Source organism: Euprymna scolopes, chromosome 41 (assembly GCF_053919585.1).
Source record: "Euprymna scolopes isolate OS-2025 chromosome 41, ASM5391958v1, whole genome shotgun sequence".
NCBI lineage: Eukaryota > Metazoa > Mollusca > Cephalopoda > Sepiida > Sepiolidae > Euprymna > Euprymna scolopes.
The window spans coordinates 24,876,038-24,903,187 of record NC_136522.1 but is presented as its reverse complement, the minus strand read 5'-3'; the positions used below and the strand labels follow the sequence as shown (position 1 = coordinate 24,903,187).

The 27,150-nt window shown below is 29.0% G+C and overlaps 1 protein-coding gene across 1 annotated transcript in view; it reads right to left on the bottom strand.

The window, feature by feature from the left end:
• The window catches only part of LOC145266427 (uncharacterized), a 75,387-nt gene that overhangs the window by 3,196 nt on the left and 45,041 nt on the right, over positions 1–27,150 (bottom strand). Inside the window, exons 6-9 of the mRNA XM_080122096.1 lie at positions 18,061–18,275; positions 14,768–14,925; positions 10,091–10,312; positions 6,843–6,860 (exon numbers count right to left, since the gene is read on the bottom strand). Of these exons, the coding sequence (XP_079978222.1) occupies positions 6,843–6,860; positions 10,091–10,312; positions 14,768–14,925; positions 18,061–18,275 (613 nt within the window). The remainder of the gene's footprint in view (positions 1–6,842; positions 6,861–10,090; positions 10,313–14,767; positions 14,926–18,060; positions 18,276–27,150) is intronic.

The window sequence follows — 27,150 nt, the reverse complement described above, 5'->3', positions numbered from 1 at the left end:
GTGTTACAAAGATAAACAGTTTTCATTCTTCTCGGAAATTTCTTATCATACCCCTACGTTTATTTGTGACCTAAATCCCCACATTTTATCGCATGTGTAACACTGTTCACGCAATACCCCTTATCCCTGAGTGGCTTCCGGACCTTGATAAGTGGTTACCCCCTGTATATATATATATATATATATATATATATATATATATATATATATATATATATATATATATATATATATATATATACACACGTGTGCATGTGTGTACACATACACTAGCGGCCATATTATACGGAAGGAAAATAGCAAACACATAAATATATGTATTACTTAAAAAGTAATGCATCATTAGCAATTTTTACTGAATAAAAGTCACGGTGTCGAGCATTCATTTAATATAAAGTTGCAAAATTTTACATAATAGTTTTCTTTTTAAATAAAGATTAATGAAGTAATGAAGGAAATAATCTATTGGACAAAAGATTCAATTTCTTTATATTACTGTGGTAATCTAAAGTAGTTTATTTTATTCAAAAGAATAATATAAACTTCTCAAGTATAGTTTGAACAAAAAAGAAAAAGAATACTATAAATTATTCAAATATTTTTTTAAGAAAAATAAATAAAATAATGCAACTTATTCAAATATTGTTTAAATAAAAATAAAGTGTTAATATAAAAAATTCAAATATTTTTTAACAAAAAAAAACACAATGTAAATTATACAAATATTGTTTTAACAAAAAAGAAAAAAGAATAGTATAAACTTATGAAGTATTGTTTTAACATGAAATTAAAAATATAAATTATTCAAATATAGTTTAAATAAAAATAAAAAATTAATATAAATTAATTAAATATTTTTGGAACAAAAAGAAAAAAAAGAATGATATACACTATTTAAATATTATTTGGATAATAAATAAATAATATAAGTTATTCAAAAATAATAAAATAAATCACTTAAATATTGTTTAAACAAAAATAAAAATATAAACTATTCAAATATTGTTTAAACAAAAATAAAAAATATAAACTATTCAAATATTGTTTAAACAAAAATAAAAATATAAACTATTCAAATATTGTTTAAACAAAAATAAAAAATATAAACTATTCAAATATTGTTTGAACAAAAAAGAAGAAATTATATAAACTATTCAAATATATTTTGAATAAAAAAGAAAAAGTAATATAAACTATTCAAATATTGTTTGAACAGAAACTACATACAATAATATAAACTATTTAAATATTGTTTGAACAAAAAATGAAAAATAAAAATATAAACTATTCAAATATTGTTTGTATAAAAAGGAAAAAAGATTAATATAAATTATTCAAATATTGTTTGACCTAAAATGGAAAAAGATAATATAAACTACTCAAATATTATTTAAGCAAAAAATAAAGATATGCCCTTAAAATAGCAAACATTTAAACACAATAGGAAATAAATAGAATAAAAAGAAAATTATTTCTTAAGATTCAAAACAAAAGAAAAACACAAGAAAATGGAAAATTAATAAATAATAAAATAATAAATAACTAAATAAAAAGTAACAAAATAAAAAGTAATATAAACAATTAAAAAGTTAAACAATAAAAAAAAAAGAAAAAAACTTGAAAAATTTAAAGTAAAAAACAAAACAAATAAAAATGGAATACCTAAACAAGACAAGAAATAAGAACAGAGAATCTTGCATCATATGTTTACCGATAACTATATTTTCTCAATACAATTGCTACATCAATAAGTAGTAGATATATATTGTTTTAACTTACCTTTGCCGCTATCGCCACCTGGAAGTATACATATATATATATAGTTAATAAAGAAATATATATTCGGAGTCATACCGAATTGGGAAAACAATTATATAAATAAATATTTAAATTAAACATTTAATCTTAAATCGTTTTTATCAATGATTTTTTCACTTCCCCCTCAAATCAAAAAAATATTTATGCAACTGTTTTTCCAACTCGACATGACTGCAGATATCTTATTTAAAGTTATTATCAAATAAATAAATAGAAACCGCATTAAGCCCTAAGACATTTCCTTTATATATATATATATATATATATATATGTATGTGTGTGTGTGTGTGTGTGTGTGTGTGTGTGTGTGTGTGTGTGTGTGTGTGTGTTGGAACGATTAATCAGAATCGAGACTCGAGAATTTCTGGGCTTTTTAAAGCATTGGAATCGGTGTCCAAATCGAGGAAAATTGTGCCTCCTTTCCGATTCTTGGATTGTTTATTATTTGATTTGTTTTCGTTTAAAACTTAATTTTCCATAACTGCTACTAAAAATTAAATGGTAAATATATACTAATTTTAAGTTACAAATAAAATCAAAATGTATAGGCAACCAACACAAATATATCACATGGATAATTTCGGTAATCTAAATAAAAACAACTCTATAGTTAAATATTTAGTGATTTTAAAAGAATTGGAGTCCTAATTTTATCGGAATTGGGAATTTAAACAAGAATCGGTAATTGTATCGATATCGGGAAATATTTTAAAATCGTCCAATCTCTATATATATATACGTATATTACAAATAAATGACAACAGAAATAGAGCAATATCAACTAAAAAGGAAACTTCAAAATCCATCTCAACGTTTCGTCTACCTATTGCATAGATTTTTTCAAGAGCTATGCTAAAAATGACAAAGGAAAGAAAGATGTGTATTTTATAGAATATATATGGTAACCTGTGTATAATAAATTTGTCTAGGAGAGAAGTTCAGAAAATATGCACACACATGTATGAATGTATATATACATATTTCCCCAAAACCTCTGGCCTTGATGGAAGGGAAACTAAAACTTGCTGCCATGGTTCTAAATGATCTGAAATAACAGCAAGGGGAGACTTGATTCCAAATATTTTTCTGTTATATCTCCCCTCTTTGGGCAATAGGTTACAATTATGAACATCTCTCGCATCAAATAATCCATATACACTGTGAAACTTATTTTATGCATGAAAACCAAAGAGGGTAGATGTAACATATGAGAAATATTTGCAGATTATTTGAAACCATAGCAGCAAGTTTTAGTCTCCCCTTCATCAAACCCATAGGTTTTTAGGAAATATCAGGTAAATCTCACAAAACCCACTAAACAAGTCAGTTCATTACCGTTCCAATGGACTTTCATTTGTTAAATTCTGATCAGTAGTCGCTGAGATTTGTAACTTATAAATTGCAAAAAAAAAAGAAAAAAAAAAAAGGTGATATATGGCAAAGCCACAGGAGAGACTACCAAGTAAAGAAAAGCCTAAGAAAAATTCTTTCCAAGCAGCAAAATTAAAGCAGTCTTGCCAGGACACTATATATACAAACGTAGGAAAATTTGGGTATATTTTATTGGTTTGAAAATATAGTTTATTTCTTTTTTACTAATTGTAAAAAAAATTTAACTATAGAACATTATTATAATCTTCCAAAAGCAACTTTTCCTCTAGTTTCGTCGCATAGAACTAAAGGTATGAGCATTTAAATATTCAATTTGGCTACGAGTAATTAACTCGCAGAAATCGAAAATTAAACAAATATCTGTCGAAACACATGAAATAGATGTAAACAATCGAGCGAAAATGTTATGTTCTATCAGTATTTTGTTTAATAATTGATTTTTGAGCGATTAGACAAGATTAAAAAGTTAGACCAGAAACGATTACCATTTTATGTTAAATTTATGGGCGAAACTGCTTTCCTACTCGAAATTCTAAAATAATTCTTTTTTTTTTCTTCCATCACGTAATCATCTAAAAAAACAGAATCTCATTTTGGGGAAGTGATTTAGCTAAAAGTATTATATTTGCCGCCGCCGCCGCCATTATTATTATTATTATTATTATTATTATTGTTATTGTTGTTATTGTTATTGTTATTGTTATTGTTATTATTGTTATTGTTGTTGTTATTGTTATTATTGTTATTGTTTTTATTGTTGTTATTGTTATTGGTATTGTTATTGTTATTGTTATTATTGTTATTGTTTTTATTGTTGTTATTGTTATTGTTATTGTTGTTATTGTTGTTGTTATTGTTGTTATTGTTGTTGTTATTGTTGTTGTTATTGTTGTTATTGTTGTTATTGTTATTGTTGTTATTGTTGTTGTTATTGTTGTTGTTGTTGTTGTTATTGTTGTTGTTGTTAAAATTATTATAATCAAAATGTAATCAATTTTGTCACACGGATTATTGTTATTGATATTGTTATTGTTGTTACTACTACTACTACTACTACTACTACTACTACTGCTACTACTGGTCAACAACAATTGGAATTCATTATTGAGATGAGTATTATTTATTAATTTATTATTTATTAATGTATTTAATATATATATATATATATATATATATATATATATATATATATATATATATATATATTTGTTTACTGTTTTTGGGGAAAGAATTCCAGCAAAGTGCTCAATTACAAAGAAAACCTTTTTCGATATAAGAGCTTAATATTTATTTATTTAATTGTACAAAAGATTAGAAAAACATTGGTACCGTCGGTTTCAAGCCCAGCATAAGGGGCACCAGTTAATGGTAAATTGTAAATAATGTTAGGCTCTCGTCAGTCATGTTGTTTCTGTCTCCTATTATAAGACATGGGATAGTATGGACCGTGCTCAGCATTACGCAAAGAAGAACTGGTCTGTGCGAGAGGAACTTGTGCCTTGCAAAGAAAGGAACGTCATCGATGACCCTCTGGTGGACAGAGACAGAATACTCTTCTCATCGCTGCACTTAGCTCGGCTTGATCAAGCAGTTCACCAAGGCTCTCGACACGTATGGTGACTGCTTCACTTGCTTGTGCCAGGCTTTTCCAGGATTAACCATAGAGAAGTTGAAAGCTGGCATCTTTGATGATCCTCAGATCCAGCAGCGCATCAAAGATTCAGAGTTCGAAAACTCAATGAACGAAGTGGAACCGGAAGCGTGGAAGGCATTTGTTCTGATAGTGAAGAACTTTCTTCGTAAAAATAAAGCCAGAAACTACGCAGAACTTATCAAGAACATGCTGATTGCTTTCAGAAACCTGGGCTGCAACATGCTATTTTCACATACGGACAGATTTCCTGAGAACCTGGGTTCAATGAATGACGAGCAGGGGGAGAGATTCTATCAGGCCTGAAAGAAATGGAGACCAGATATCAGGGCTGCTGGGATGCAATCATGATGGCTGACTGTTGTTGGACTCTGGAGAGAGACCTCCCTGCCGCTAAGCATTCTAGGATTTCGAAGTTTGAACAACTGTGACACAACATGCAATTTACGTTTACATACCTTTATCAATGTCCACCATTCAGTTTACAGTAATCGATGTTTCCATCAGGGAATCAATATATATTTTTATCTTAAAAACCTTACTAAAGATAATATAGGATGATGTGTATTGATAAAAATAAGCTGATAATGCCATAAAAATGTAATCAATTTTGTCACACGGTTTGATTTTTGTTTTTCAAATTAACTTAGCACACAAACCTAACTTGATGGAGAGAAACGGGTGCCATTTCCTGATTCAGAAGTGCAAAAACACCCGGAACCACTTGTAGAAATCTAGACAACATTTAAAAAGTAAAAAAATTGTTGTCCAGTGTTATCTGTATCTTGTTTGATTTTTTTTACAGTAACACAAATCAATCTAATAACCGACCAAATATTTATTATTGTGAGAAAAAATATCAACATTTCTTCGTAGAGAAAAGGTAGAGAATAAGTAACAGAGATCCCTCCTAATATTAAGAATGGTTTTCTAAATTATTATATACGAAATCATTCCTGATATAGGGCAGGCTTTATTAATTATTTTGTTCCTAGACTGTTCTCTTATTTTTCATACTAATCGTCGATTTTTAAAAAGTCGTTTATGAAAATTTCAAGTAGCATTAATTACAACTAAATCAAAATAAGGTTTTACAGTTCTGAATTTTTTTTAGATGAGGATTGATTATTTGAATTACTTATATTAATCGGACTATTGTTCTCATCGATTTAAATCGATTGTATCGTGCTAATTTGATCTTCTATAACATCATCCATATATATATATATATATATATATATATATATATATATATATATATATATATACACTTATAACGTATTAATATTTATATATATGCATACATACACACACACGTGCGATTAAGCTACGTAGAATTTTCCATGAGAACTCGTCAGGCTAAACTAGGTATTAACCAGTCAGATACTCGGTTATTCTCGCTCCCGCTGTCAGCAGACAATAGTTCAGTTATAATTCACCTCTCTCTTTATCACTCTCACTTACTCATTCACTCTCTCTCTCTTCCCCTCTCTCTCCACATACACACACATACATACATGCATACATACATACCTACATACATACATACATACATACATACATACAGGGTGACGCCCCCCCCAAAAAAACCCTGATATCTCCATTATTTATACACCGATTGCCCTTATTTTACAGGACATGGCAGAATCAATGACCGTGAGTACACCAAGACCTCAGTGGGAGCTGGGACAAAAAAGACACTGTGTTCAATTTTGTTCGGACAAAACACTAAGAAACGGGGCCTAATTAGAGTTGGACCCGTTTTTTTTTGGGGGGGGGTCACCTTGTATATATATATATATATATAGCGTATGGTTAGAAGCCCTGACTGCCGTGTAAACGGTCGGGTTTCAATCCTGGCTTGAGGTAGTTGCCTGTCTAGCCGCACTGATGAGCTGTGAAACAGCGAAACAGTACTGTATGTGGATGACTATATATATATATATATATATTGGGGAAAATTAAATGAAATCGCACTGACCTGTTTCTTGATTTGTATCTGAAATAACAAAACAAAACAACAAAAAAGATCGGTTATAATTCAAATAATATTAATAGTATTATTTTTTTGTTTAAATGACAAAAAAAAAAACAAAAAAAAAACATTGATATGCCGCAAGAACGAATAATTAAAATTTACTCTTTCTAATCATGTTATATTATGTTATATTATGTTATATTATGTTATATCATGTTATATTATGTTATATTATGTTATATTATGTTATATCATGTTATATCATGTTATATCATGTTATATTATGTTATATCATGTTATATTATGTTATATTATGTTATATTATGTTATATCATGTTATATTATGTTATATTATGTTATATCATGTTATATTATGTTATATTATGTTATATTATGTTATATCATGTTATATCATGTTATATCATGTTATATCATGTTATATTATGTTATATTATGTTATATCATGTTATATTATGTTATATCATGTTATATTATGTTATATCATGTTATATCATGTTATATTATGTTATATCATGTTATATTATGTTATATTATGTTATATCATGTTATATTATGTTATATTATGTTATATCATGTTATATTATGTTATATCATGTTATATTATGTTATATCATGTTATATTATGTTATATTATGTTATATTATGTTATATTATGTTATATCATGTTATATTATGTTATATTATGTTATATTATGTTATATTATGTTATATTATGTTATATCTTGTTATATCATGTTATATTAGACTAATGATTGGCTTTAGATGAATGAATATTTTGACATCAATTAGCAACACGAAAATCGATTTGCGATTGTAATTGAATGACGTATTGCTATTGTGATGTCACTTGTATCGGTAGTAAATGTAGCCGTGTTTAGCTTATATACAAGGTGACCCCTTGTTTAAAAATACAAACAATTTATTTCGGAAACATAATTTATACAATTAATATGAGAAGAAAGTATGCATGCACTTTCATATACAACAAAGAGCAATAAAGAAAACAGCTGAAATCTTTCATTTAAGAGAAGGGATAATTTCTGTTTGTTTATCTTGTAATCCGTTTTTTTCTTTTTAGCGGGCTATTGTTCAAATGTTCTGTTCGAGTATGAAAAGAAATTTGCCGAATTCGCGAACATTTTCGACTTCAATAACTCGTCGTCAGGTGAGTGATGAAGAAATAAAAAATTGCGATAGTGAATTTAATGACAAGACGATTAAAATCGTTTAAAATCGTTTAAAATCATTAAAATCATTTAAGCATGCATCACCCTTCGTATTGTCGGCTGTTTTTTTTTATATGAATTAATAGGGATTCAATAATTTGGAGGCGTAGATCACAGTGTGTGATGGCTAAAATGGCGGTGTTTTTATTAGTATATTCCTAAATTCGGTTTTGGGGATGTCGTGTGCTGTGAGGTGTTGATAAATAGATTGATCTATTCGGAGACAACAGATTAGTCGGCGAGTAATACTGGTTCTAGTCATACCGATGTACGTGTTAATTTTGGAGACACATTCTCCTATAGGGCATTTAAAAACGTAGAAATATACTAAGTAAAAAACCGACTACAAGAGAAATTAACAGGAATTATTCCTGCTCTTCAATGAAACGTGCATTAGAGAAAGAAATGCTGACCCAATATACTAATTTCATATATATATATATATAGGAAATTTATTACTGTGAGTCCAGAATGAGTTTAAAAATTGTTTCAGCTAAAGGAAAATCCTCAAAGAAAGGAAAAATCCAACTAGCATCGTCAGAATTCATAGATAGAGTCCATCTATGAATTCTGATGATGCTAGTTGGATTTTTCCTCTCTTTGAGGATTTTTCTCTAGCTGAAACAATTTGTAAACTCATTCTGGACTCACAGTAATAAATTTCCTATATACTGCTCTGACTACACATTGAGCACTCTAGTCCGGTTTTTTCACCACTGGTAAATAAATAAATAAATATATATATATATATATATATATATATATATATATGTGTGTGTGTGTGTGTGTGTGTGTGTGTGTGTGTGTGTGTGTGTGTGTGTGTGTGTGTGTGCGAGTGCGTGTGCGTGTACGTGTACGTGTGTGTGTATGTGTGTGTGTGTGTGATATACCCTCTCGTTGATTTTGAGTATGAGCTCCGCCACAACAAGTAAGTTGTTCGCAAATCCACAGAAATGATTTGTTTATAGTAGTGTAGGCTTTGTGCAGAATCAACCACACTTTTTGGTACAACTGCTAATCTTTGTCGATGCAATGGCTGCCACAAGACAGACCAGACAGTAGACTTCAGGTTTTACATCAGAGTTTTTTTCTTTTAGATGCATGTCGATTGAAGACTGGGTACATCACTCCCAGTGAATTAAACGCGCCTTCAGATACCAACCTAGAAATTTGTATGTCTCGGCGTATATATATATATATATATATATATATATATATATATATATATATATATATATATATATATATATATATATATATATATATATATATATATCGAGAAAGGAGGATCGAAAGAGATGATTTGAATAAAAAGAATACCAAATAATCGAATATTATACAGAGAACACAGGCAGATAATCTATCTATATATATATCTATAAAAGTGAACGTGTCTGTCTGTCTGTCTGTGTGTGTCTGTGTGTCTGTCTGTCTGTGTACATTTCCCTACGCAATAACTCTGTCAATTTTTAGTCTATAGACTCGAGATTTGAAATACCGGGTACTGAGATTTGGGAAAATCGATGTGACGGGTGTCAGCCAGAAATTTGGCTGTTAAGGGGTCAAATTTCAACGATTTGACATTTAAGAACTCTACCAAACTCCTCGGATAATTTTGGGTCTAGACACTTGAAATTTTAGATATAGGTTCCTTGAACCTGGATCTAACTTAATAAAGTGATTTGAGCCCGAAACTATAAATTTTAAGGGGTCATAATAGGGGTCAAAGTTTTAAAAAATTAACCATTTTATTTTTGTTTTTTTGCTTTTTTTGCACAGCATACACATCCAAACACCCGAGCAACGCCGGGCACCAGTGCTAGTAAAATATAAAAATACGTTTTTTTAATTCCATATTTTAAAAGACAACAAATAAAACACCGCAAGTCTTAAAAATAGATTCGGACATAATGAACGATGACTTTTTTCTCAAAAGACATTGATACTTAAAGCTTATTAGTTTAAAAAGAAAAGAAAAAAAGCAATGGAATAATGTGGACTGACCTTCGTTTGTTGATGCGACGACAAAAAGTGAAAGATGTGACGATGTGCAGATGGCGACTGCAGATGAATTGTTTACAAGTGCATCGCCCATTTGCAACCACTTCTTCTGCGTTGATGACCAGTAGAGACAGAAGTGTTTCACGTTTGAACCAGAAGCCTTGATTTTAATTTTCATATCAATGCGGATTTTATCGGTTAAATTCGAAACTTCAATGCCATCTCCTAAAAATCGAAAAAGATAAATTAGGAATTTAAGATATGTTCATTCAATATAACTGATGCTTACTAATCCAAAGAATCTATCTATCTATCTATCTATCTATCTATCTATCTACATAATTCAATATTATAGGAAAATGCGAGCATGAAAAGTAATATGGTTAAGCTTAAACATGGAAAAGTAAAGGTATAGTTGTTAAAACTGGAAAAGAAAAGGACAAGATATTCTAGTAAAAAATATAATAAATTTATAACTTAAAATATTGCAGCATTAAAAATTGATTATATAATGTTATAAATTGAATTTAAAAAAAATAATGCTGCAATATTTTAAGTTATAAATTTATTATTTTTTTACTAGAATTACTTTTTCTTTTTCAGTTTTAACAACTAGTCCTTTACTTTTCCATGTTTAAGCTTAACCATATTACTTTTTATGCTTGCATTTTTCTATAATCCATGTTTTTCAGGTTTTCAATAAATTCACTTGTTCTTTGCTTAATTTCAGTCTTATTTTTTGCCCCACTAAACACATATGTAATAACAATGTACGGCACTCGTCTGCTTTCAATAAAATCCCCCCAACTAGTTCCCTTTCTTGCTTTCATTCTGCCTGTTTCATGAGTTACTTCTCTTTTCGCAACAGTAGTCACTGAAGCGACGATATTGCTATGGAAACAAGTCATAAAAAGCGTCGCTCACCTGTAGGTAAGAACATATTTTTACGATTTTGAACACCAGAAAATTCATCATAACTTTTGTTTTACTGAACGAAAATTGAATTTTTTTTTTCACAATATAGTTGAGAAGGTGATCTATAAACTGTAATAATTGTTTGAAATTTGTTCGAAAAATGAGTGAGTGGTGAAGCTTTAGGTGTGTCAGAAATTTCGTGAAAAATATTGAATAATTCCACCCCGTCTTTCCAAGCTTATAACTCCTCGAAAAATGTAATTCAAGCCCTAATTTTTTTTTCAATTAAAGGAGCAAGGACCAAGGTTTCATTAAAAAACAACAACAAAACAAAAAATAACGTGTTTTTTTTAAAAAAAAAAAAGGTTTTTAAACTTCGGACTTTACAGGCAAATTTCTAAAAAAACACTACTTTTTTTTGTTTTAAATTTGAATATATTATTTATTGATCTTTTATCTTCAATTTGTGATATATAAAACTTTGGTGAGTAAATTAATTATTTACTTTTTAATAGACATTTCAAAATGGGGTGGGGGCGTGAATAAAAAAAACGTTTGTCTAAAATATTAAATTCGGTTTATTGGAAAGAGCATAACATTTCACATTGACCCTGAAAATATCGTAAAAATAGAATCAATAGAAAAATTTTGATAGATTGTTAAAGTTTAAAAATTGAAAAATACTGAGCTCGTAAAATTCAATTAATTTCATTACTGTTTTTTTTAAATTAAAAAAAAATAATTCTATTACGTTTTATACAACTTTAATAGTTTATTTTGGAAGTATAATCCATAAAGAAAATAAACAACCCACTTTTAAAAGAGAAATTACGAGTTTTTTTATATTTTATTCGCAGTTTCGTGTTAGGGGCGTCAAAAATTCCTAAAAAAATTCTGATACACCTAGTGAAGCTTTAAAGCAGTTCTAAATGACTAAAACTGCCACTTAACAATATATTCAAACACGGTAGTGCTTGAATGATAAACAAAGCAATGAACTATTTTTTTAATCAACAACTTTTTCGCGTTTAAAATATGCAAAAAAAAAAAAACTAAGCTAAATGTCTTCTGCCTTTTTTTCATCGTCATTTTACGAATTTTGTTTGTATTTTTCATTGCAAGTTGGAATCGTTTTCAAACAATTATTTTTTAAAATTCGCGTTCATCCTTAAAAAAAAAAGGCATATCGCCACTTAGACGCAAGGGGCTACTATTTGTGACCGTGCGTAAGAAAATATTAACAAGATATTGGTTTACGTTACATTTAAACTTCTGCATATCAGTACAGTCAGGGAAGCAAGGAGTGGGAAGGGGATTCCAAAGTCCAGCTGTTCGAGGGGGGGGGGTAAACAATGAGAGTAGAAAGCTTTCTGACATTTAGACCTCAACAGAAAAGGCGTGAGATTTTGTTCATAAACGGGTTTGTCGGGGATATGTACGTCGAGGGGGGGCACAAGTGCAACGAGTTCATCAGAGCATATTTCATTAAAGTATTGGTAATGATGGGATATAGGTTGGTGCTTAGTTGACAAAGTGGGATATATTAGATTGAAAACTCTTTTGGGGATCCTACCCAAGAGGGAAAGGGTAGTGGTAGATGCACCAGCCTAGATGTGGCAACAATACCCCTTGCATTGGCGAATGATGACCTTGTAGAGGTACAGGATACTCTCAGGTGTGAGTAGTCTTCTAGCTTTAAAATTTAAAAGAAACAATAATTCGAATCCAATCCGAGATTCTTCAGGAAATGCCACAAATTTTTTAGTTCGATTCTTTAATAAAATAAAAACAAAACTTTCTTTCATTTGCATCTTTTAATAACTTAAAACTTCTTTAATTCATTTTTTCATACGACAATTTGAGACGCTAAACCAACACAAAACACTTAACATTACAAAAACAGTAATAGCAAAACAGAAGCTTATATTTGGACATGACAATGAATTCTATGGAAAAGCATGCGACGCTAATTGCAGAGTGAAATGTAATATTTATTAAACAAGTCCGACGACTTTTTAATGAAACAAAGTTTATAACATAAGATAAAAATGCTCTAGCGGACCAACTAAAAACTTGCCTTTTAAAATATATGCCCACAGAATCTAAAATTTAAATATTTTAAAATAAAATAAAAATAAAAGATAAATAAATATGTTTGCATAGAAAAACGCTCTAAATCTAAATAAATGAAAAAAGTTTTAAACTGTTAAAAAAATGACAGAAAAACTAAATAATTGAATGAAAAAAGATAAATTAAAGTTGTTTTTTTAATTAAAGAATCATACTAAAAACTTTCGTCGAACTTGTTTAATAAATATTATATTTCACTTTGTAATTAGCGTCGCAGACTTTTCTAGAGAATTCATTGTCAAGGCCAAATATCAGCTTTTTTTTTTTTTTTTTACTAAGGAGTCACCACTTATCAAGGCCCGGAGGCAACTCGAAGATAATGGTTAATGAGTGTACAGTGGTCAAGGGGAACATGTCAGTCATCATTGATGTCAATAGTTGAAATTTGGTAAATTGGATTACTTAAGCCCGCGGGTTTCAGTTTCTTTTGGTATTTGGAAATATTTTATGGAACAAAAACGGACACAAATTTCCATTTTAAAATCCAAATATTTCAGATTTTCATCGAATCTAATTCAGTCATTAGACATCAATTAAGCAAAATTTTCCTGATTTTTAGTTTCTTCTCAAGACCCCATAAGCTTAAGTATTAAATTTTAGATATATTTTAGAATCAAAATTATATAATAGATTTTGAAAAAACTGGAATATGGATTCTAGGCGTAAGGTTTAATATCATTATCTCTAAACGTTAATCTACATAAATGATGCATATTTGTACTGTGTGAGAGAATTAATTTTTCCAGTCCTGGGACGGGTATTCTTCTGATATAAATATTATGGGGTACTTGTGTTTGTATATTTTCTCTTGATCCCTTACAGATGATTTTCACAAAATCAATCATTGCGTCTCAAGACGCCCCCTTCCCTCATTCGTGTGCTTTGAATTTAGACCGTTTTTCAGAGATGGATGCCTATAAAAGTAGTAATATTTACATTTACAAGCAAACAATAGATTTAAGGTTCCTAAAACTCTCACTAGATACTTCTAACCATTCATGGCTGACGAAGTGAGAGTATGCTGTCTGAGTTGGTTGAATGAAGTTCGAAATTCAATGAATATTCCTAAGTTCAACATAAAGATTCTCGAGTTCAACAAGATACACCTGAAGAAGGTCGAAGGTTACATCGACTGAAACATTGTGCAAATAACACTTAAGATAAGAACAATAGTCTAAAAGATTCCAAATAATACGAAATATGAATCCTCATCTCAAAAGTGTAGAGCTGCAAAGATTATTATTATTATTATTATTATCATCATCATCATCATCATCATCATCATCGAATATTCAGTTCCAAAGTCCCCAAAAACAAGAAGGTCAGAGGTTATACCATCTAAAAAGTTGTGAATATACAACTGATGGGAATAGCTATCCGAATAATAACTAGGACTGGGACAACAGCATATTCTTTTCATTGTTTTGACTCTCGAGGGTATTTCCGGTGATATCTTATATGCTTTTATATAGAGTGATGTGGTTCTCAGTCCATTAACTGTGTCTAACTGTGTCGAATATATACCCGAGAGTCAAAACAACGAAAAGAATATGCTGTTGTCATAGCTCTAATAATAATAAACATCCATTTATATATTTTGTTTGAAAGAATAAAAAAAATCAAACTCACACTTACCTGTGTTGGGGTTGAAGAGTCCAATGTCGACGATATCAGACTGAGGTTTTAAGGTATTCGAGTTGATCGGGAAAACATCTTGCGCTTCTTTATACGAAACGACCTTGACGATAGCTCCTGCACATATCCGTTTACTTTCGCAATACCAATTTTGATATCTTAAACGTAGCGAAGAAGAAAAAGCATTTTAAAAGGCGGAAGTCATATTATAATTAAACTAAAGTTTGTGTGTCTCCTACGCATGCTGAGTTCGAACTTTAAAACTGTTGATACAAAACCGAACTATTTTTTATTGCATTTTCATCATAAATAAGGCAGGATGCCATTTTGGTGTAGGGGCTACTATCTGGGACCTAACTTGCAAAGATACAATGTTGGGAGTTTAGCAGCAAGATGTTTACATATTGAACTTCTGAATGCCAGTACAGTCAGGTAAGCAGGGACCTAGAAAAGAATTCCAAAGTCTAGCAGTCCAAGGGAAGAAACTATTAGAGTAGAATGGATCTTTACTGTGGGATTTTGTTGCTTTTGGGGTTTTTTTTGGGGGGGGGGGGTTACGTTGAAGGGGTACAAAGGCTTGAAGTTCATTGGAGCACCTTCCATTAAAATACTTGTAAAACAGGCCGAGGGATGCAATATATCGTAGATGGGACAGCGGTTGATGTCTGGCTAACAGTACAGGATCTCTTAGGTTGGAGACTCTCTTTTGAACCCTGTCTAAGAGTGAGAGGCTAGTAGCAGATGCACAAGCGACAATGTAGCAACAATACTCCATGCATGGGCGAAGGTACAAGATACTGAAAAAATTATTGCCAAACTATATCAAAGTTCTACGAGTCAATTATTCAAAGTTGTCAAAAGCCCTCGAGTTTTATGACACCGTTTTACAGCCAGATATAAAAACCAGTTAACTTTAATGAGAAAATTGGCACTTTTGTATTTTAGGTTGTTTTCTTTACGTTTTTTAGGAGTTTCTCGAGACAAGAGGAAACAATCACTAAATTTACTAAACTTTTGCAAAACTATTCGGTAAATCAAATCAAATATATGAAAGTAAAGCAATGATACAACATAAAATTATTAATTACCGAACATTTATTGAATTAAATATTTTTTAAACGAACGCTTTTTTTTTAATTACAAATTCGAAAAAAATTGAAAGTTAGTTTGAAATATTTTATTAAAGTAAGAAATTCATGAAACAGTCAATTAGGAATAATTTAAAGTGTGATTAGAAAAAAATAAACGTGTTCGTAATAAATAAAAATTTCGAAATAAATAAAAATATAATTATGAATTAAAATTTACTAATAAATAAAAATTTCGAAATAAATAAAAATATAATTATGAATTAAAATTTACTAATAAATAAAAATGTCGAAATAAATAAAAATATAGTAATAAATTAAAATTTACTAATAAATAGAAATTTCGAAATAAATAAAAATATAATTATAAATTAAAATTTACTATTAAATAAAAATTTCGAAATAAATAAAAATATAATTATAAATTAAAATTTAATAATAAATAAAAATTTCGAAATAAATAAAAATATAATTATAAATTAAAATTTAATAATAAATAACAATTTCGAAATAAATAAAAATATAATTATAAATTAAAATTTAATAATTAATAAAAATAAATAAAGTATATAGTTTTTATAAAGTACCTGGTTTCTCTTTTATGCGAGCGTTCAAATTGCAGCTGATGACACCAGCCAAGATAATTAATTTTCTGGAGATAATTAATGCCGTCTAAAACTCAACTAAAGTTCGGCTAAACCAACAAAAGAAGCTGATTGTGACGTGCCTGGATATAACAACCCTTATAGAACCTGCTCCCCGCCCATGGCGCAAAAACACTAAGGTATACTCCCCGGCAAACGAACGTATAGGGGGGTTGAGGCAATCTATATCGAAAATTTCCCCGAAAACTGGAAAACGAAGATCTTATTTCATGATGCAAATCACATTTCTCTTTAAATAAATTTCTGTAATTTAGTCTGATTATTCGGTCATCTATGTAATCAAGGGACTACGATCCATCACATATGTTACATATTAATGACCCTTCACTAATAATGTATAATTAAGCTAGTGTGAAATTTGGCAAGGGTTATATTTAGTGTATGTCAGCATGACCTTCATTTGCAAAAAGAACCGTCCCCACAGGCGGATGACGCCAATCTGAAGCAGGAGGTAGGGTTAAGACTCCACAAACAAAACAAGAGTTGAACGATGATAAATGACGAATTATGTGATAAAACTACGGGTTTCAGATCAGTCTCTCGGCGAAAGCCGTGCAAACGAGACATCGCTAATGATGTAGAAAACCGATAATTTCAGCGAATGTTTGTGTCACTCATTTCGCTAAGTTAGAAAGTTTAAGAATTAAACAACTAGATAATATAACACTAGTATTTCTCGCCTAAATCCATTCTTACCAAATAAAACCTTAAAGAAAACTCAGCGAACGTCTCCTTTGTGTCTTTCCTGCATGAAAAGAGTTCTATTCGCTCCAGTTAAACAAACGATTAACGACCACTCATGGAAAGAAGCGGAATGCACATAAAAGACCAGCACCGGAAACACTCACATGTATGCAAAGATATTTTAATTTTGTCATTGCATTGTATATATTTCTAGATAAATTGAAATTAGTTAACTGCATCTAATTTTTTCATTCTATTAATCATCTGTTAGGAGAGTGGATCGTGTCATTTATAGTATATGATAAACTATGAACAAGTTTACTTTTGTGTTGTTCGAACGGTCCTCCCTGTAATCGAGGGACTATCGCACTTGCTTTGTTTTCTACATAAATATAACAAATTAGTGATGAGACGATCCAATATGTTCTCGATTCAAATACAATTACCGATTCTGTTCTAAATTCCCGATCCTGATATAATTGCCGATTCCAATTCTTAAACAATTCTTAAATGCAGACGGGTTTTTGAGGGAGGGGCAGGGAGGATTACAGCAAACCCCCATGTAATATGTGCATTGATTTCCATAAATGTAAAAATACAATTATAAGTGTGACATATAGATTTTAATTTATAATCAGCAAATATCATTTCCTTATTAATACGAGCCGTGAAAAATTAGGTAGTAAGCAAAAACAAACAATTAAAAACAATAAAAATAATTGTTTTTTTTTGGGGGGGGGGCATCAGAAAATAGGAATATTTTTTCCCGATTCCAATACCCCCCCCCCAATTTTTTTTCGAGTTTTTTGATTCTATATTCCGATTAATCGTCCCAACGCTACTAAGAATTAATTACCTGTCTTCGATTTGCGTTCCCAATACAATGCTGAGCTCGTTCGAATGGGGGAATTTTATCAAATCACCGAGGAGAGAAAATTTGGAAGATGAATCCACTTGAGATGAAAACATGAAACTGTCCTGGATGAATTTTCCGCTGAAGGATTGACTTTCGAGCAACAATTGTTGGATAAGATCGATAGGAAATCCCGCACGATGAATCGCCGTGAAAGCCTGGAAAGGGGAAAGAATAGAGACGTGAGTGCTAAAGCTTGCTGGAAAAAAGAGAACTCTTCAACCTCTACTTATGCTCTCTCCAGAAGTGAATTATTTTCTTTATGTTTTATTTTTATTTTTTTAGGCCGCTACTCTTCTTGTGGTTCTTTAGTAGAATAAAGCTTTTTAAACGTAACCATTACAGAAATTATATTGCAGATTATTATGCAGATTATTTTATTTCTAAAATTAAAATTTAAAAAAATATTTTATTTTTTAATTTTACTTTTAAAAATAAAATAATCTGCAGTATTATCTCTGAAATGACTAAGTCTAAGTTTGAATACGCTCAAAAAACTTTATTTTACTAACAACCTCTCAGACCAAATCTCCAAAAGAACATTATATTTATTATAGAGTCAATTTTCTATTGATTATTATCTTGTACCTAATATATAGTAGGTATTTCAAAAGTTTAAAAATATATATATGAGTTGGTTGCTATCAGCTAAAATTGAAGCCAAACCACACAAACACACACACGCATATATATATATATATATATATATATATATATATATATATATATATATATATATATATGTATATATATAATATAATATATATGTACATATATATAATATATATAATATATATACATCTTTTACAATCGCATCAATACATATCAAGGCCCAGTGACACCTCGGGGATAATGGCAAAGAGTGTACAGTAGAAAATTGGACAATATAGTAATTGATAGTAATGGAAGTTCGGTAAATTTGTTAACTTAAGTGGAACGGCTCATCAAGAACTTGTTTACATTACAAAAAAAAAAAAAAAGCGGGAGAAAAGTTCCCCAAAGAGAAACAATGCGTTTGATGTTTCTTTTTGCCGGCACAAAGAAGGTTTACGCACCGCAATAGAGACTGCCTCCAAAATCTTCTTTGTGCCGGCAAAAAGAAACATCAAACGCATTGTTTCTCTTTGGGGAACTTTGAATCTTTTCTCCCGCATTTTTTTTTTCTCCCTCGTTGTGCCAATATTTTAATCGTTTTTAAACGTAAGTAAATTTATTTAGTGTCCCCGTACTTTTGGCACATTTAATAAGTTCCCCATTAGAACTCTTTATTTTTCGACACAATATTATTTAGTTTGCTATCGATTTTCTCCTGACGAGATGATAGCCGAAAGAGTTCTCGAGAAACTTCCGCCTATTATTTTTAAAACTATATATAAATTCTGTACCTCTAAACATTTATTTAAATATAATATATATAATATATATATATCATATATACATATATATAATATATATACGTATATATAATATATATAAATATATAATATATATACATATATATAATATATATACGTATGTAATATATATAAAGTATATACATATATATGATATATATAATATATATAATATTTATATATAATATATATATAATATATATAATATATATAAAATATATAGATATATATGATATAATTTAAAGGGGGTTAGAACAATAGTCTAAAGAGCAGAGTGTATTTTAATATGATAGTAAAATTACATATTTAATTAAAATACAAAAAAAGAACAGTGCTCCTTGTAATTCATATATATAATGAGCTCGATTGGCAAATATCCTAGAGCTTCGTTAATATTTAGTAAGGTGATTGATAATTAAAACTTCAAATTAAAATCAAAAATTAAAAATCTGTTTCATAAGAAGGAACACAACAAAGCCAATAATTTGTACAATCGTTTCGGAAACGATGTTTTTATTGCGATGGACATTAAGTCATGGACAATTTTTTTAACATACGGATTTAAAAAAAAAAGTCTCCCTATCAGCAAATGCATTGGGTTGCTTTTGTTTTTTTTATATATAAAAGAAACCATAAATGCTTAATTTTTAATTTCAATTTTAATTTTAAATTATCAACCACCTCACTAAATGCATATATATAATATAAATAATATATAGTATATATATACACATACATAACATATGTAATATATATAATATATATATATACATATATATAATTTATAAAATATATATAATATGTATACATATACATAATATATATTAAATGTATAATATATATACTAATATATAATATATATAATATACTTGCTGTACCCGGCCACGCGTTGCTGTGGCTCAGTTTGTTAAAATGGAACACATGTGAAAGTAGAGAAAAGTTTGATTCTTTTTTTAAGAGAATGTACAAATTATTTATTTTTTTTTAACAGATGTTAAGAAAATAAACAGAAAAATACTTCCATCATTAATTATGCAAAAAAGTAAATAAAATACGATAAAACTTGCTGAGTATGCACTGTTTTACGGTTGTTGTAAAAATGGAACGGAAACTTAAATTTCGCTTCATTTTAATCTTTCTTAATTATTTAATTGTCCCCCCCCAACGAATATAATCAAAACATTAACATTCAACAATTGTACTTTATCTATATAAAACACAAAATGGGTGTTTGTATTACTGTACACATAGAAAGAAAACAAATATATAACAAATAAATGTTATCAAAGCCAAGATAAGTTACTTTTCTGCCAAACTGGATATATATATTTTTCGTGTTTTTATTCAATGTAACATATTTATTCAGCTCGAAAACCATACAGTGTTTACCGATGTATTCGAAAATTCAAGATGGCGTCTCACACCCTCATCAACACCGTAAGTATGGAAGAAGGTGTTATAAATAAAAAACTATACAAACTTTATAACATCTTTTCCCACACTTACCGTGTTAAAGAGAGAATCAGACGTCATCTTGAATGTTCCAATACATCGGTAAACACTGTATGGTTTTCGAGCTGAATAAACATGTTACATTGAATTGGGAAAAGATGTTATAAATAAAAAACCTAATGAAATACTGTTAAAAACTCGCTCAATACATGTTAATGCGACATAGGTTGACATATATTCGGCGTGTTTTTAATAGTATTTTGTATATTTTTTTTATTTATAACACCTTTTTCTATACTTACGGTGTTAAAGAGGGTGTGAGACGCCTTCCTGAATTTTCGAATACATCGGTAAACACTGTATGGTTTTCGAGCCGAATAAATATGTTACATTGAATAAAAACACGAAAAAGATATCCAGTTTGGCAGAAAAGTAACTGATCTTGGCTTTGAGAACATTTATTTGTTATGTATTTGTTTTTTTTTTGACAACTTTTTCGAATCTATGTGTACAGTAATACAAACCCCCTTCGGAGGTTGGAATGCCCCCCCCCACCTAAAATGTAGTTGGAAAAATCGATTTTATAGTGAGATTAAAAACAAAACAAATAAGCAATTAATAATTATTACCAAAAGCAATAAATGCTACTTTTTTTTACCGGCACAAATAGAGTTGGATACACAAGTAATAGTCGTAGAGTGATAGAGTGTAAGTAAAACCTGGAATATCCGGTTGTTTCGTATCGTTTTAACAATGGAAAGAGCAGAAAATGGAGAGAAAAGAAAGAAAGAAGGAAAGACCGAAAGGAAAGATAAAAATAGGGAAGTACCCCCACCACCATCACCCATAAAGCAAAAAGACAACGAAAGGTAAGAAAGAAAGAAAGAAAGAAAGCAAAAAAGCACGTAAGGAAAGAGCGAAACGGAAGTTGTGTTTGTGTAAGTAAGTTTGGTGCGTTTCACGTAAATGTCAATTCAGGTTTTCATTAAACTTTAACCACGCGGGTTATAACGAAATCGAAGTAATGTAATTGTGAATTCAATTCCAGGTAACGGATTATGTTCTGTTTGAATCTAATTTTATTATAATAAATGCTTTATAAATTGTGTTTATGTTTTATGCTAACCAATGGCAAAGTAAGCGTGGTTCGTTTCAGCGTAAGTCCAGTCCAGTTTTTAGATAAATTCTAACCGGTGGTCGGTTTTAAATATCTCCTGTGAACGGTCTGGAACGGTGTAAGTGAGTGGCGGTGGTAGTATGAATTTGTTAGAGAGAGTTTACTTTACTACTTCCATTAAATGTAACCGATTTTTACAGTGGACTCTCACCAGACAGAATATAGGAAACTCTGATCAGCGAGATCCTTGATATGTAATAACCCTATAACATACGGCAGATGTCGTGATTCAGTTTGTGAATGATACGGCTGCACCAAATGTATACAGGTGCAGTCCTATAAACGTCAAAGTCGGAGGGGAAAAATGAGTTCATTATATTTATATAGAGAAGAGATGTAATATAAATAATATATAATATATATATAATAAATATATAATAAATAAAATATATACATATATATACATTTATATATAATATATATACATATATATATAATATATATGCATATATATAATATATATATACATATATATACATATATATAATATATATATAATATATATATATTTATATATAATATATATAATATATATAGTTATATATAATATATATAGTTATATATAATATATATAATATATACAATGTATAAAATATATACAGTATATATGCATATATATAATATATACATATATATCATATATACATATATATATACATATATATATAATATATACATATATATAATATATATCATATATACATATATATACATATATATAATATATGCAATATATATATAATATATACACATATATATAATATATATACATATATATAATATATATACATATAGTTAATATATATACATATATGTATGATATATATACATATATATATAATATATAAAATATACATACATATACATAATATATATAATATTTATAATATATTTACATATATATAATATATATAATATATAATATATATAATATATAATATATATAAGAATATATAATATATCATATATAATATATATATAATATATATACATATATATATATAATATATATACATATATAAGATATATACATATATATATATAACATATATAATATAAATAATATATATGTATATATGTTATATATATATTGTATATATTATATATATGTATATATATATATATATAAAATATATACATATATATTATACATTTACATATATATAATACAATATATAACATATATACATATATACAGGGTGGCCCAAAATAAGGGTCCTATCTTTAAATTTGAATAACTTCCACAAAATAAAAGTTAAACTCACCAAACTTTATGTGTGTGTAGACTGACCCTTCCGAGACTTTTTTGAAATAAACAAAACAAATTTTGGCCGAAAAACACTTCTTAAAACTTACATGAATTTATGAATTTTTAAAAATAGGACCCTTATTTTGGCCCACACTGTATAATATATATTATATATATACTATATACATTTATATATAATATATATAATATAAATAATATAAATAATATATACAATATATACATTTATATATAATATATATAATATATATAATATATATATATTATCTATACATATATATGATATATATAATATATATATATTTATATGTAACTTGCTGTACCCTGCCACGCGTTGCTGTGGCTTAATTTCGTGTAATGGAAAATTCTAATAAAAAGAGAAAATGCTTGTTTCTTATATTCTTAATACACCAATCTACTCCAAAAAGTTAAAAAAAAAAAAGGCGAAAATGAAAAAAAAAAATGGTACTCTTGCAGAATTGGATCCGGATCCTCGGGAGTTACCATCAATCATGGCTTGGGCTCGACCAGCATTCAGTGGATTAAGCCGAAAGTTGCTAAACCATTGAAACGCTAAATAGTTTTCTTTTTTATTGTATTAAAAAATGTGAGTTTTTAATTAATATTTGGGTAAGCGGGGGGGGGGGTGTTACTATACACAGATTCGAAAAAGTTGTTCAAAAACGGATAAATGAAAGCAAAGGTAAGGTAAATTACGTTTCTATCTAACTGGATGATTTTTTAGTGTTTTTATTTAATGTAAAATGTTTAATCGACTGAAAAACGCAGTGTTTATCTATGTATTTGAAAAAGACGAATGGTCGCGGACTCTGTTGAATACGTTAAGTTTGGGAAAATCAGTTAAAAACTATACAAAACCATGTCAGACACCTACTGATTATATTTTATTGTGGCATAGGCTGACATATTCGGTGGGTTTCTGATAGTATTTTGTATAGTTTTTTAGTTTTTAATCATTTTCTCAAACTTTACATCATCAACAGTGTCCATCACCGTTTGTATTTTTCAAATACACTGATAAACACTGTTCTTCGAGCCAACTAAACGTTATAGTAAATAAAACGGGTTTGTATTACTAAACACAGAAACGAAAAAGTTGTTGAAAAATAAATATAACAAATAAATGTTATCAAAGGCAAGACAAGTTACTTTTCTACCTTACTGAATAAAATTTTAGTGTTTTTATTTAGTGTAAAATGTTTAATCGGTTTGAAAAAATCTAGTGTTTATCTGTATATTTGAAAAATACAAATGGCGGCAGACTGTTGAACACATTAACTTTGGGAAACTGAGTTAAAACTAAAAAACTATACAAAATATTGTCAGGAACTCACTCAATATATGTTACTGTGACATAGGCAGACATGTATTCAGTGGTTTTTAACAGTATGTTGTATAGTTTTTTTTTTTAGTTATAACTCATTTTCCCAAACCTAATGTGTTAACACAGTCTGGTGCCTTTTGTAATTTTCAAATATAACAGTAAACGCTGTGTTTTTTGAGCCGAATAAAAATTTTGCATTAAAAAAACAAAAAAAAATTATCCATTTCGCTAATAAAGTAACATATCTTGCCTTTGATAATATTTGTTATACATTTATTTTTTGACAACTTTTTCGAATCTATATGTACAGTAGTACAAACCCAATAAAAACACAAAAATTATTCAATTAGGTAGAAAAGTAACTTATCTTGCCTTTGAAAATATTTACTTGTTGACAACTTTTTCAAGTCTTTATGCAAGTACAAACCCAAAGGTGTATTTTTCTGTCTAATTTTACTTTTGTTACCGCACTTAAATTTAAATTTCACGATATCTTTTTTGGGGGGAAGGGTATTTTTTTTTTTTACATTAGGTCCATCTCCACAATTTTTGACTATGCTGAATAAGAAAATCTCATTTAAAATTTGCAGAGGCCATTAGTTTTCGAGATATAAAGACCTGTACTATGCACTATAATTCACTGACGACCATGAATAAACACTCCCAACCTCCCCATATTAGGAACGGCTTTCGGAATAAACAACACCTATGCCTAACCACATGTTTTAACCTTTTACCTGTCTTTCGTCTTTTAAAAATGGCTTTTGGAATAAATACCACCATTCTCCCCATGTTAAGAACGGCTTTCAGAATAAACACCCCCAACCTACCCATGTCAAAAATTGTGGAGGTGGACCTAATGTGAAAATTTACCTTTTGTTTTTTTAATAAATTGTTAGTTTAAAGCACAGAATAGTGACAAAACATCATCCCCTCCCCTTGGTAAGAATAGCAAAAAAAAAAAAAATAAATAAAAAATAATGGTTTTCTTGGTAGAAACTTTTCTGTATTTCACCTAAAAATTTCTGGTGCTAATGAACTTACTAATCCGCGCTATTTTTTAAATCGAATTTCCAAGTTTAATTAAAGTTTTATGATATGTTTTTTTATTCAATTGTAAGGTTAAAGTACAGAATAGATACAAAACACCCTCCCCTCCCCATGTTAAGAATGGCTTTTTAAATAATAACGTTATTGTTTCAGCACGGATCACTCTCTACATGAGTACCTAATATTTTTTTCAGCCATTCTTACCATAGAGAGGGGATGGTGTTTTGTAACTATTCTGTGCTTTTTTAACTAACAATTTATTATTAAAAAAAAGATATTGTGAAATTATAAAAAAATAAAAGATATTGTCAAAGTTGAATTTAACTTGAAAAAAAACAAAAAAAAAAAACAATGTGAACGGCGCATTCAACATTGTAGCCGGACCTTATTTGGCAATAAGGTCACGTGAGTCGATTAATGGGTGCTAATGCACTTACTGATCCGCGCTATTTTTTAAAATCGTATTTCCAAGCTTAAAGTTTTATGTTTTTTTGGTATCTTTTTTAGATTAGGTCCACCTCCACAATTTTCTTTTAAATGACGACTATTAAAGGTTTCCGACTATGCTGAATACAGAAATCCCATTGAAATTTGGCAGAAATAAGTAGTTATCGAGATATAGATAGTTGTTTTATGCATTGTATTCTTTGGCGGCCATCTTTATTACGCGCGTAGATTTGTTTATGACGTGCGCAAGCGTGTAAAAAAGATGGCTGCCAGAGATTGCAATGCATTATACAAATTTTTAATATCTCGATAACTACTTATTTCTGCAAAATTTCAATGCGATTTCCGTATTCAGCATAGTCGACAACCCACAGAAGTCGTCATTTAAAAGAAAATTGTGGAGGTGGACCTAATCTAAAAATTTACCCTTTTTTTTTCATTCAATTGTAAGGTTAAAGTACAGAATAGGTACAAAACACCCTCTTCTCCCAATATTAAGAATAAATAATGTTATTATTTCAGCACGGATCAATAAGTGCACGAGTACCCAATTTCTTTAAAAACATTCATATTTTCTTATATAAAAACAACTTCTGTAAAAAAAAAAGAAAAACGTGCACTTTCAATCTTTGTTAAAAAAGGTTTTCTTGAAAAAAAAACACAAAAAAATACGGTAAAATAAGCAAAGAACAAAACGTTAATCGGTATTCATGCAGAGAGTGATCCGTGCTGAAATAATAACGTTATTATTTAAAAAGTCATTCTTAACATGGGGAGGGGAGGGGGTTTGTACCTATTCTGTACTTTAATCTTACAATTGAATAAAAAACATATCATAAAACTTTAATTAAACGTGGAAATACGATTTAAAAACTAGCGCGGATCACTCTCTGCATTAGCA